Consider the following 12,206-nt stretch of genomic DNA (forward strand, 5'->3'; position numbering starts at 1 on the left):
AATTGGGGATGCACAAGAGGCCAGAATTAGAGAATTGGAGGGTTGTGGGGCTGGAGGAAATTACAAAGATAGGGAGGTGCAAGGCAACGGACAGACTGAAAACCAAGACATTGTTTGACCGGGAGTCAATGTAGGTCAGGGAGCAGAAGGTGATAGGGGAACGGGACTTGATGTGAGTTAAGACACAGGCAGCAGAGTTGTAGAATGAACTCAAGTTTATGAAGAGTAGAATGTGGGAGACCAGGCAGGAGTGCATTGGAATAGTCAAATCTAGAGATAATGAAGGCATGAATGAGAGTTTCAGCAGCAGGAAGTTATTATTGTTAATAGGTGTCTTTTTTTTCTCTCTCTCTCTCTCTCTCGACAACCCAACTCACAGAAGAGACGTCCTTTGAAGCTGGTTTGAAGATTCAGATCCACACGCAGGATGAGCCGCCGTATATTCACGAGTTGGGCTTTGGGGTCGCTCCAGGCTTTCAGACCTTTGTGTCCACACAAGAGCAGAGGGTAGAGTACCAATCAGGTTTGCTGCATGGCGTACTGAAGGCCAACAAGAAACTACATGAATGTGGACCCGACCTTCCTCTCACCTGTCATTTCAATTCTCTACCTTGCTCCCCCTCTGATCTCAGAATCACAGAATTGTTACAGTGCAGAAGGAGGCCATTCGGCCCATCGTGTCCACACTGGCTCTCTGAAAGAGCAATTCCCTCATTTCCATTCCCCCACCTTCTCCCCATAACCCTGCACATTCTTCCTTTTCATATAACTGTCTAATTCCCTTTTGAATGCCTCCAACACATTCTCAGGCAGTGCATTCCAGACCTTAACCACTCGCTGCGTGAAAAAGCTTTTCCTCATGTCAGTTTTGCTTCTCCTACCAAATACTTTAAATCTGTGCCCTCTCGTTCTCGATCCTTTCACGAGTGGGAACAGTTTCTCTCTATCTACTCTGTCCAGACCCCTCATGATTTTGAATACCTCTATAAAATCACCTCTCAACCTTCTCTTCTCCAAGGAAAACAGTCCTCACTTCTCCAATCTATCTTCATAACTGAAATTCCTCATCCCTGGAACCATTCCCCTGAATCTTTTCTGTACTCTCTCCAATGCCCTCACGTCTTTCCTCAAGTGCGACGCCCAGAACTGGACACAATACTCCAGCTGAGGCTGAACTAATGTCTTCTACAAGTTCAACATAACTTTCTTGCTCTTGTACTCTATGTCCCCATTAATAAAGCCCAGGACACTGTATGCTTTATTAACTGCTCTCTCAGCCTTTAATGACTTGTGCACATATACACCCAGGTCCCTCTGCTCCTGCACCCCCTTTAGAATTGTGCCCTTTATTCTATATTGTCTCTCCATGTTCTTCCTACCAAAATGAATCACCTCACATTTCTCTCCGTCCTCGGCCTCCAACAGTTTTTCAATGAAGCTGAACACAAGCTCGAGGAACAGCACTTCCTCTTTCGACTGGGCACTTTACAGCCTTCTGGACTCAACATTGAGTTCAATAATCTTAGATCATAACCTCTGCCCCCATTTTGCTTTGGTTTTTTTTGCTTGTTCGTTTTTTTTCTTTCTTAATCGGATGGCTGCTATTCTGTCATTCACACCTCATCCAGACACGTCTTGTTTTTTTACTTGTCTCATTACCCCTCCCTTTGGCTCTGTACCATGAAACCTTTTGTTACTTAGTCTCTCCTGCCTCCACCCTATCACAGACCCCTTCCCTTTTGTTCTTCTTTCCCACCCTCCACCCTTTCAGTTGCTCAAAACGTTTCCCAGTTCTGATGAAAGGTCAGTGACTTGAAACGTTAACTCTGCTTCTCTCTCCACAGATGCTGCCAGACCCGCTGAGTATTGCCAGCACTTTTGGTTTTTATTATGAATGTTCTGGCTTTTTGCTTCACCCTCAGTTTTCTGACTCTCATCCACCAACGACAGCAGCTGCCTGACAAAGAACCATCTAGAAATGTGGCCTCTCTGTTCAATTTGGATTAAGGGTTAAACCTGTTCTCAATGTAGGAACAATTAGAACAAAGAAGAACAAGGAAAATTACAGCACAGGAACAGGCCCTTCGGCCCTCCAAGCCTGCGCCGATCCAGATCCTCTATCTAAACATGACGCCTATTTTCTAAGGGTCTGTATCTCTTTACTTCCGGCCCATTCATGTATCTGTCTAGATACATCTTAAAAGACGCTATCGTGCCCGCGTCTACCACCTCCGCTGGCAACGCGTTCCAGGCACCCACCACCCTCTGCGTAAAGAACTTTCCACGCATATCCCCCCTAAACTTTTCCCCTCTCACTTTGAACTCGTGACCCCTAGTAATTGAATCCCCCACTCTGGGAAAAAGCTTCTTGCTATCCACCCTGTCTATACCTCTCATGATTTTGTACACCTCAATCAGGTCCCCCCTCAACCTCCGTCTTTCTAATGAAAATAATCCTAATCTACTCAACCTCTCTTCATAGCTAGCGCCCTCCATACCAGGCAACATCCTGGTGAACCTCCTCTGCACCCTCTCCAAAGCATCCACATCCTTTTGGTAATGTGGCGACCAGAACTGCACACAGTATTCCAAATGTGGCCGAACCAAAGTCCTATACAACTGTAACATGACCTGCCAACCCTTGTACTCAATACCCCGTCCGATGAAGGAAAACATGCCGTATGCCTTCTTGACCACTCTATTTACCTGCATTGCCACCTTCAGGGAACAATGGACCTGAACACCCAAATCTCTCTGTACATCAATTTTCCCCAGGACTTTTCCATTTACTGTATAGTTCACTCTTGAATTAGATCTTCCAAAATGCATCACCTCGCATTTGCCCTGATTGAAACTCCATCTGCCATTTCTCTGCCCAACTCTCCAATCTATCTATAGTCTGCTGTATTCTCTGACAGTCCCCTTCACTATCTGCTACTCCACCAATCTTAGTGTCATCTGCAAACTTGCTAATCAGACCACCTATACTTTCCTCCAAATCATTTATGTATATCACAAACAACAGTGGTCCCAGCACGGATCCCTGTGGAACGCCACTGGTCACACATCTCCATTTTGAGAAACTCCCTTCCACTGCTACTCTCTGTCTCCTGTTGCCCAGCCAGTTCTTTATCCATCTAGCTAGTACACCTTGGACCCCATGTGCCTTCACTTTCTCCATCAGCCTACCATGGGGAACCTTATCAAACGCCTTACTGAAGTCCATGTATATGACATCTACAGCCCTTCCCTCATCAATCAACTTTGTCACTTCCTCAAAGAATTCTATTAAGTTGGTAAGACATGACCTTCCCTGCACAAAACCATGTTGCCTATCACTGATAAGCCCATCTTCTTCCAAATGGGAATAGATCCTATCCCTCAGTAACTTCTCCAGCAGCTTCCCTACCACTGACGTCAGGCTCACTAGTCTATAATTACCTGGATTTTCCCTGCTACCCTTCTTAAACAAGGGGACAACATTAGCAATTCTCCAGTCCTCCGGGACCTCAACCGTGTTTAAGGATGCTGCAAAGATATCTGTTAAGGCCCCAGTTATTTCCTCTCTCGCTTCCCTCAGTAACCTGGGATAGATCCCATCTGGACCTGGGGACTTGTCCACCTTAATGCCTTTTAGAATACTCAACACTTCCTCCCTCCTTATGCCGACTTGACCTAGAGTAATCAAACATCTGTCCCTAACCTCAACATCCGTCATGTCCCTCTCCTCGGTGAATACCGATGCAAAGTACTCGTTTAGAATCTCACCCATTTTCTCTGACTCCACGCATAACTTTCCTCCTTTGTCCTTGAGTGGGCCAATCCTTTCTCTAGTTACCCTCTTGCTCCTTATATATGAATAAAAGGCTTTGGGATTTTCCTTAACCCTCCAAATTACAGTCCCTCTGGCCTGTTCCGTCATTTAATTAAATCATGGCTGTTCTGTATCTGAACTCCATCTATCTGCCTTGGTACCGTAACCCTTAATCCCCTTACCCAATAAATATCCATTAATCTCAGTTTTGGAATTTTCAATTGGCCCCCGGCGCCAACAGCTTTCTGGGGGAGCGTGTTCCAGATTTCCACTCCCCTTTGTGTGAAGAAGTGCTTCCTGACATCACCCCTGAACAGCCTGGCTCTAATTTGAAGGTTTTTCCCCCTTGTTCTGGACTCCCCCCACCTGAGGAAATAGTTTCTCTCTATTGACCCTGTCGAATCCTTTACTCATCTTCAACACCTCGATTCCATCACTCCTTCTATATTTCAGGGAATACAAGCCTAGTCTGTGCAACCTGTCCTCAGAATTTAATCCTTTGATCCCAATATCATTCTGGTGAATCTGTTCAGCACCCCTCCAAGGCCAATATATCCTTCCTGAGGTGCGGGGCCCAGAACGGAACAGAGTTACTCCTGATGGGGTCAAACCAGAGCTCAGAGTTTGGTACAAACAACAGCCAATGAGTGAATGGAGGGTCACTGAAATATCAGCTGTATGGGAAGCTGAGGCTGAGTGCGGGGGGTTTGAGGGTGGGGGGAGGGGAGCTGAGGGAGGGGATCTGTACAGAATGGGGGGACTGAGGGTTGGGGAGCTGAGGGAGAGGATCTGAGGGTGGGGGAGGGGGCTGTATAGAGTGGGGGAGAGGGGCTGAGGGTAGGGTGAGGGGGGTTGGGGAAGGGGTCTGTACTAGGGAGAGGGAGGGGGATGGGGTCTGTACAGGGTCGGGAGGGGGAGGGAGTCTTTACAGGGTCCGGGAGGGGGTCTGTACAGGGTCAGGGAGGGGGGTCTGTACAGGGTCAGGGGAGGGGGACTTTACAGGGTCGGGGGAGGGGGGTCTGTACAGGGTCGGGGGAGGGGGACTTTACAGGGTCGGGGATGGGGTCTATACAGGGTCAGGGGAGGGGGGTCTGTACAGGGTCAGGGGAGGGGGTCTATACAGGGTCAGGGGAGGGGGGTCTGTACAGGGTCCGGGAGGGGGAGGGGGTCAGTACAGGTTCGGGGGGATCAGTACAGGGTCGGGGGTCAGTACAGGGTTGGGGGAGGGGGGTTTCTGTCCAGGATCGGGGGAGGGGATCTGTACAGGGTCGGGGGAGGGGGGGTCTGTACAGGGTCGGGTGAGTGGGGTCTGTACAGAGTTGGGGGAGGGGAGGGGGTCTGTACAGGGTCGGGGGAGGGGGGTCTGTACAGAGTTGGGGAGGGGGTCTGTACAGGGTCAGGGAGGGGGGTCTGTACAGAGTTGGGGGAGGGGAGGGGGTCTGTACAGGGTCGGGGGGGGGGGTGGAGGGGGTCTGTCCAGGGTCGGGGGAGGGGAGTGGGTCTGTCCAGGGTCGGGGGGGGCGGTGGAGGGGGTCTGTCCAGGGTCAGGGGAGGGGAGTGGGTCTGTACATGGTTGGGGAGGGGTGGAGTGGGTCTGTCCAGGGTCGGGGGAGGGGAGGGGGTCTGTACAGGGTCGGGGGGCTGGAGGGGGTCTGTCCAGGGTCGGGGAGTGGGTCTGTCCAGGGTCGGGGGTCTGTACAGGGTCGGGGGAGGGGGTCTGTACAGGGTCGGGGGAGGGGGTCTGTACAGGGTCGGGGGGCTGGAGGGGGTCTGTCCAGGGTCGGGGGAGGGGAGTGGGTCTGTCCAGGGTCGGGGGTCTGTACAGGGTCGGGGGAGGGGAGGGGGTCTGTCCAGGGTCGGGGGAGGGGAGTGGGTCTGTCCAGGGTCGGGGGAGGGGGTCTGTACAGGGTCGGGGGAGGGGAGGGGGTCTGTCCAGGGTCGGGGGAGGGGATGACAGGGTTCAGTAAGTAGGCTTCTATTTCCTTGAATAAAGAAGGCTGAGGATCTAACTGGCTGTTTGACACTCAGTTCTTGAACTTTAATCCTCAGTTACTCTGTCTTTTTCAATCTGGAGAGTGTTAATGAACATCACTGGGAGTTTATTCTATGTCTGTATTCAAGTCGACAAGGAATTCTATTCCGTCTGATTTGAGATTTGGTTGGTTTTATTCTCTGCCTTTCTCAGTTTGCATTTCCTGATTTATTTGCTCATTCATTATCCATCGATCTTCTGAAAACTTGTTTCCAATTCATGGGATGTGGGCGTCACTGGCCAGGCCAGCATTTACTGTCCATCCCTAATTGCCCTTGAGAAGGTGGTGGTGAGCTGCCTTCTTGAACTGCTGCAGTCCATGTGGGGTAGATACACCCACAGTGCTGTTAGGAAGGGAGTTCCAGCGACAGTGAAGGAACGGCAATATAGTTCCAAGTCAGGATGGTGTGTGACTTGGAGGGGAACTTGCAGGTGGTGGTGTTCCCATGCATTTGCTGCCCTTGTTCTTCTAGGTGGTAGAGGTCGCGGACTTGGAAGGTGCTGTCGAAGGAGCCTTGGTGTGTTGCTGCAGTGCACCTTGTAGATGGTACACACTGCTGCCACTGTGCGTCGGTGAATAAATGATTCAATTTTAAAATACAGACTAACAGTTCCCAGCTGGTCAGCTAAACATTTCTCCACGTGTCTCCCAGCGACTGGCAGTGCGTGTCATGTGTATATTTGATAATCACTCCTGTGAAGCACCATGGGCTGTTTTACTATTTTAAAGGTGCTATATAAACACACGCTGTTGTTGTTCTAAACACACGCGATTTGGTGCTGACCTGTGGCCTCATGCTCGGCACATTTGTGAAATCAAAAGAAGGCAGCCATGTTGGGGTGTGACATCAAGGTGCAGGGAGATTGAGAGGGGCACCGGGGGAGGGTGGAGGGGAGTGGGAGAGGCACAGGGGAGTAGAGAGGAATGGGAGGGGCATGGGGGAGTGGGAGAGGCACGGGGGAGTGGGAGAGGCACAGGGGAGTGGAGAGGAATGGGAGAGGCATGGGGGAGTGGAAAGGAGTGGGAGAGGCACGGGGGAGTGGGAGAGGCACAGGGGAGTGGAGAGGAATGGGAGAGGCATGGGGAGAGGAAAGGAGTGGGAGAGGCACGGGGGAGTGGGAGAGGCACAGGGGAGTGGAGAGGAATGGGAGAGGCATGGGGAGAGGAAAGGAGTGGGAGAGGCACGGGGGAGTGGAGGGGAGTGGGAAAGGCGGGGGAGGAATGGAGAGGAGTGGGAGAGGCACAGGGGAGTGGAGTGGGAGAGGTGCAAGGGGGTGGAGGGAGACTGGGAGAGGCACGAGCATGGGGGGGGGTGTGGAGGGGAGTGGGAGAGGCATGGGGGAGTGGAAAGGAGTGGGAGAGGCATGGGGGAGTGGGAGAGGCACAGGGAGGTGGAGGGGACTGGGACAGGTACAAGGGGATCAAGGGTCTTGGGGTGAAGGGCGTTCAGGGGTCAAGGGTTCAAAGGTTTTGGGGTGAAGAGCTTGCTCAAATGTGAAGTGTAAACAATTGGGATGAACGAATATGAGGGTTTGATATTCAGGGAAATGTATCAGTGGGTGAAAGGAGATGATCCAGTTTGACCATCCTCAGTGACCACAGTAGCCAATGGCATGGGACAGATGATGCTGCTGCTGCAGTAGGGAATCTCTCTCTCTCTCTCTCTCTGTCCCTCCAGATCATGTATCTTCCTCCGCCCTGGGGTGACTGCAGGATGACGAACATAAACTCTGGCTTCTTCACCACCTACAGCATCACCGCGTGCAGGATCGACTGTGAGACACGATACCTTGTGGCAAACTGCAATTGTCGCATGGTGCACATGCCAGGTAGGAGCTAGAGAGTGAGAGATAAACTCACCGACCCACACAGCAGGCGCACCAATATCACCCTGGCCACCCCCACCACCCCAACCCCTGATCCAACCAGTGGATACTCCAATATCTGCCTGACCCCCGACCCACTCAACGGGTACTCCAGAGCTCCCCTGTCCTCCGGATAGCTCCAAACCTCCTATCCAAGTATCTCCTTATGTGGCTCAGCGTCAGATTTTGTTTGATAATCGATCCTGTGAAGCACCTGTGTAGCATTTTACTGTTAGAGGCTGTTATATAAATACAGATTGTTGTTGTTGAGGGGGCGGGGCTCGTGTTCAAATTGTGTTTACTCTGTAAAAAAAAGAAAAAAATGCTGAAAATACTAAAACTGATGCTCAGAGTGTGTTCTCTCTGTGTTGGGAGTGTGTTCTCTCTGGGTGGGAGTGTGTTCTCTCTGGGTGGGAGTGTGTTCTCTCCGTGTTGTAGTGCGTTCTCTCCATGTTGGGAGTGTGTTCTCTCTGGGTGGGAGTGTGTTCTCTCCGTGTTGGGAGTGTGTTCTCTCTGGGTGGGGGTGTGTTCTCTCCGTGTTGGGAGTGTGTTCTCTCTAAGTGGGAGTGTGTTCTCTCTGGGTGGGAGTGTGTTCTCTCCGTGTTGGGAGTGTGTTCTCTCTGGGTGGGAGTGTGTTCTCTCTGGGTGGGAGTGTGTTCTCTCTGGGTTGTAGTGCGTTCTCTCCGTGTTGGGAGTGTGTTCTCTCTGGGTGGGAGTGTGTTCTCTCTGGGTTGTAGTGCGTTCTCTCTGGGTTGTAGTGCGTTCTCTCCGTGTTGGGAGTGTGTTCTCTCTGGGTGGGAGTGTGTTCTCTCTGGGTTGTAGTGCGTTCTCTCCGTGTTGGGAGTGTGTTCTCTCTGGGTGGGGGTGTGTTCTCTCTGGGTTGTAGTGCGTTCTCTCTGGGTGGGAGTGCGTTCTCTCTGGGTGGGGGTGTGTTCTCTCCGTGTTGGGAGTGTGTTCTCTCCGGGGTGGGAGTGTGTTCTCCCCGTGTTGGGAGTGTGTTCTCTCCGTGTTGGGAGTGTGTTCTCTCCGTGTTGGGAGTGTGTTCTCTCCGTGTTGGGAGAGTGTTCTCTCCGTGTTGGGAGAGTGTTCTCTCCGTGTTGGGAGTGTGTTCTCTCCGTGTTGGGAGAGTGTCCTCTCCGTGTTGGGATAATGCTCTCTCGGGGTGTGAGTGTGTTCTCTCCATGTTGGGAGTGATTTCTCTCCGTGATGGGAGTGTGTTCTCTCCGTATTGGGAGTGTGTTCTCTCCGGGTGTTTGGTGTGTGTTCTCTCTGGGTGGGGGCGTGTTCTCTGGGTGTTGGATGAGTGTTCTCTCTGGGTGGTGGTGTGTTCTCTCTGGGTGGGAGTGTGTTCTCTCTGGGTGGGAGTGTGTTCTCTCCGTGTTGGGAGTGTGTTCTCTCTGGGTGGGAGTGTGTTCTCTCTGGGTGGGAGTGTGTTCTCTCTGGGTTGTAGTGCATTCTCTCCGTGTTGGGAGTGTGTTCTCTCTGGGTGGGAGTGTGTTCTCTCTGGGTTGTAGTGCGTTCTCTCCGTGTTGGGAGTGTGTTCTCTCTGGGTTGTAGTGCGTTCTCTCCGTGTTGGGAGTGTGTTCTCTCTGGGTGGGAGTGTGTTCTCTCTGGGTTGTAGTGCGTTCTCTCCGTGTTGGGAGTGTGTTCTCTCTGGGTGGGGGTGTGTTCTCTCTGGGTTGTAGTGCGTTCTCTCTGGGTGGGAGTGCGTTCTCTCTGGGTGGGGGTGTGTTCTCTCCGTGTTGGGAGTGTGTTCTCTCCGGGGTGGGAGTGTGTTCTCCCCGTGTTGGGAGTGTGTTCTCTCCGTGTTGGGAGTGTGTTCTCTCCGTGTTGGGAGTGTGTTCTCTCCGTGTTGGGAGAGTGTTCTCTCCGTGTTGGGAGAGTGTTCTCTCCGTGTTGGGAGTGTGTTCTCTCCGTGTTGGGAGAGTGTTCTCTCCGTGTTGGGATAATGCTCTCTCGGGGTGTGAGTGTGTTCTCTCCATGTTGGGAGTGATTTCTCTCCGTGATGGGAGTGTGTTCTCTCCGTATTGGGAGTGTGTTCTCTCCGGGTGTTTGGTGTGTGTTCTCTCTGGGTGGGGGCGTGTTCTCTGGGTGTTGGATGAGTGTTCTCTCTGGGTGGTGGTGTGTCCTCTCCGTGTTGGGGGTGTGTTCTCTCTGGGTGTGGGTGCATTCTCTCCGTGTTGGGTGTTCTGTCTGCGTTGTAGGGTGTCCTCTCTGTGTTGTAGTGTGTTCTCTCTGTGTTGGGAGTGTGTTCTCTCAGTGTTGGGAGTGTGTTCTCTCTGGGTTGGTAGTTTGTTCTCTCTGGGTGTGGTTGTATTCTCTCCATGTTGTGAGTGTGTTCTCTTTGTGTTGTAGTGTGTTCTCTCTGTGTTGGGAGTATGTTTTGTGTGGGAGTGTGTTCTCTTAGTGTTGGGAGTGTGTTCTCTCCGGGTGTTTGGTGTGTGTTCTCTCTGGGTGGGGGCGTGTTCTCTGGGTGTTGGATGAGTGTTCTCTCTGGGTGGTGGTGTGTCCTCTCCGTGTTGGGGGTGTGTTCTCTCTGGGTGTGGGTGCATTCTCTCCGTGTTGGGTGTTCTGTCTGCGTTGTAGGGTGTCCTCTCTGTGTTGTAGTGTGTTCTCTCTGTGTTGGGAGTGTGTTCTCTCTGTGTTGGGAGTGTGTTCTCTCAGTGTTGGGAGTGTGTTCTCTCAGTGTTGGGAGTGTGTTCTCTCTGGGTTGGTAGTTTGTTCTCTCTGGGTGTGGTTGTATTCTCTCCATGTTGTGAGTGTGTTCTCTTTGTGTTGTAGTGTGTTCTCTCTGTGTTGGGAGTATGTTCTGTGTGGGAGTGTGTTCTCTCTGGGTGGGGGTGTGTTCTCTCTGGGTGGGAGTGTGTTCTCTCCGTGTTGGGAGTGTGTTCTCTCTGGGGTGAGGGTGCGTTCTCTTCGTGTTGGGAGTCTGATCTCTCCATGTTGGGAGTGTGTTCTCTCCGGGTGGGGCGGGGGGGGGGATGTTCTGTTTGGGTGGGAGTGTGTTCTCTCTGGGTGGGGGAGGTGTTCTGTTTGGGTGGCAGTGTGCTCTCTCTGGGTGGGGGTGGTTTTCTCTCCGTGTTGGGCGTGTGTTCTCTCCGTGTTGGGCGTGTGTTCTCTCCGTGTTGGGCGTGTGTTCTCTCCGTGTTGGGCGTGTGTTCTCTCTGTGTTGTAGTGCGTTCTCTCTGTGTTGTAGTGCGTTCTCTCCGTGTTGGGAGTGTGTTCTCTCTGGGTGGGGGTGTGTTCTCTCCGTGTTGGGAGTGTGTTCTCTCCGGGGTGGGGGTGTGTTCTCTCTGGGTGGGGGTGCGTTCTCTCTGGGTGGGGGTGCGTTCTCTCTGGGTGGGAGTGTGTTCTCTCCGGGGTGGGGGTGTGTTCTCTCTGGGTGGGAGTGTGTTCTCTCTGGGTGGGAGTGTGTTCTCTCTGGGTGGGGGTGTGTTCTCTCTGGGTGGGGGTGTGTTCTCTCTGGGTGAGGGTGCGTTCTCTCTGGGTGGGAGTGTGTTCTCTCTGGGTGGGGATGTGTTCTCTCTGTGTTGTAGTGCGTTCTCTGCGTGTTGGGAGTGTGTTCTCTCTGGGTGGGGGTGTGTTCTCTCTGTGTTATAGTGCATTCTCTCTGTGTTGTTGTGCGTTCTCTCCGTGTTGGGAGTGTGTTCTCTGTGTGTTGGGAGTGTGTTCTGTGTGTTTTGGGAGTGTGTTCTCTCCGTGTTGGGCGTGTGTTCTATCCGTGTTGGGAGTTTGTTCTCTCTGGGTGAGAGTGTGTTCTTTCTGTGTTGGTAGTTTGTTCTCTCTGTGTGTGGATGTATTCTCTCCATGCTGGGAGTGTGTTCTCTCTGTGTTGTAGTGTGTTCTCTATGTGTTGGGAGTGTTTTCTGTGTGGGAGTGTGTTCTCTATGTGTTGGGAGTGTTTTCTGTGTGGGAGTGTGTTCTCTTTGTGTTGGGAGTGTGTTCTCTCTGGGTGGGGGTGCGTTCTCTCTGGGTGGGAGTCTGTTCTCTCTGGGTGGGAGTCTGTTCTCTTGGTGTTGTAGTGTGTTCTCTCCATGTTGGGTGTGTGTTCTCTCCATATTGGGAGTGTGTTCTCTCCGTGTTGGGCGTGTGTTCTCTCTGTGTTGGGAGTGTGTTCTCTTTGTGTTGGGAGTGTGTTCTCTCTGGGTGGGGGTGCGTTCTCTCTGGGTGGGAGTCTGTTCTCTCTGGGTGGGAGTCTGTTCTCTCTGGGTGGGAGTCTGTTCTCTCGGTGTTGTAGTGTGTTCTCTCCATGTTGGGTGTGTGTTCTCTCCATATTGGGAGTGTGTTCCCTCCGTGTTGGGCGTGTGTTCTCTCTGTGTTGGGAGTGTGTTCTGTGTGTATTGGAGTGTGTTCTCTGCGTGTTGGGAGTGTGTTCTCTGCGTGTTGGGAGTGTGTTCTCTGCGTGTTGGGAGTGTGCTCTCTCCGTGTTGGGCGTGTGTTCTCTCCGTGTTGGGAGTGTGCTCTCTGTGTGTTGGGAGTGTGTTCTCTCCGTTT

At 52.2% G+C, this 12,206-nt stretch overlaps 1 protein-coding gene across 1 annotated transcript in view; it reads left to right on the forward strand.

Moving 5' to 3' along the window:
• Positions 1-12,206, forward strand: part of asic1c (acid-sensing (proton-gated) ion channel 1c) — a 253,571-nt gene that overhangs the window by 198,052 nt on the left and 43,313 nt on the right. Inside the window, exons 3-4 of the mRNA XM_068030767.1 lie at positions 380-507; positions 7,526-7,676. Coding sequence (XP_067886868.1) covers positions 380-507; positions 7,526-7,676 — 279 coding nt within the window. The remainder of the gene's footprint in view (positions 1-379; positions 508-7,525; positions 7,677-12,206) is intronic.

This window comes from Heterodontus francisci, chromosome 5 (genome assembly GCF_036365525.1).
Source record: "Heterodontus francisci isolate sHetFra1 chromosome 5, sHetFra1.hap1, whole genome shotgun sequence".
Lineage (NCBI taxonomy): Eukaryota > Metazoa > Chordata > Chondrichthyes > Heterodontiformes > Heterodontidae > Heterodontus > Heterodontus francisci.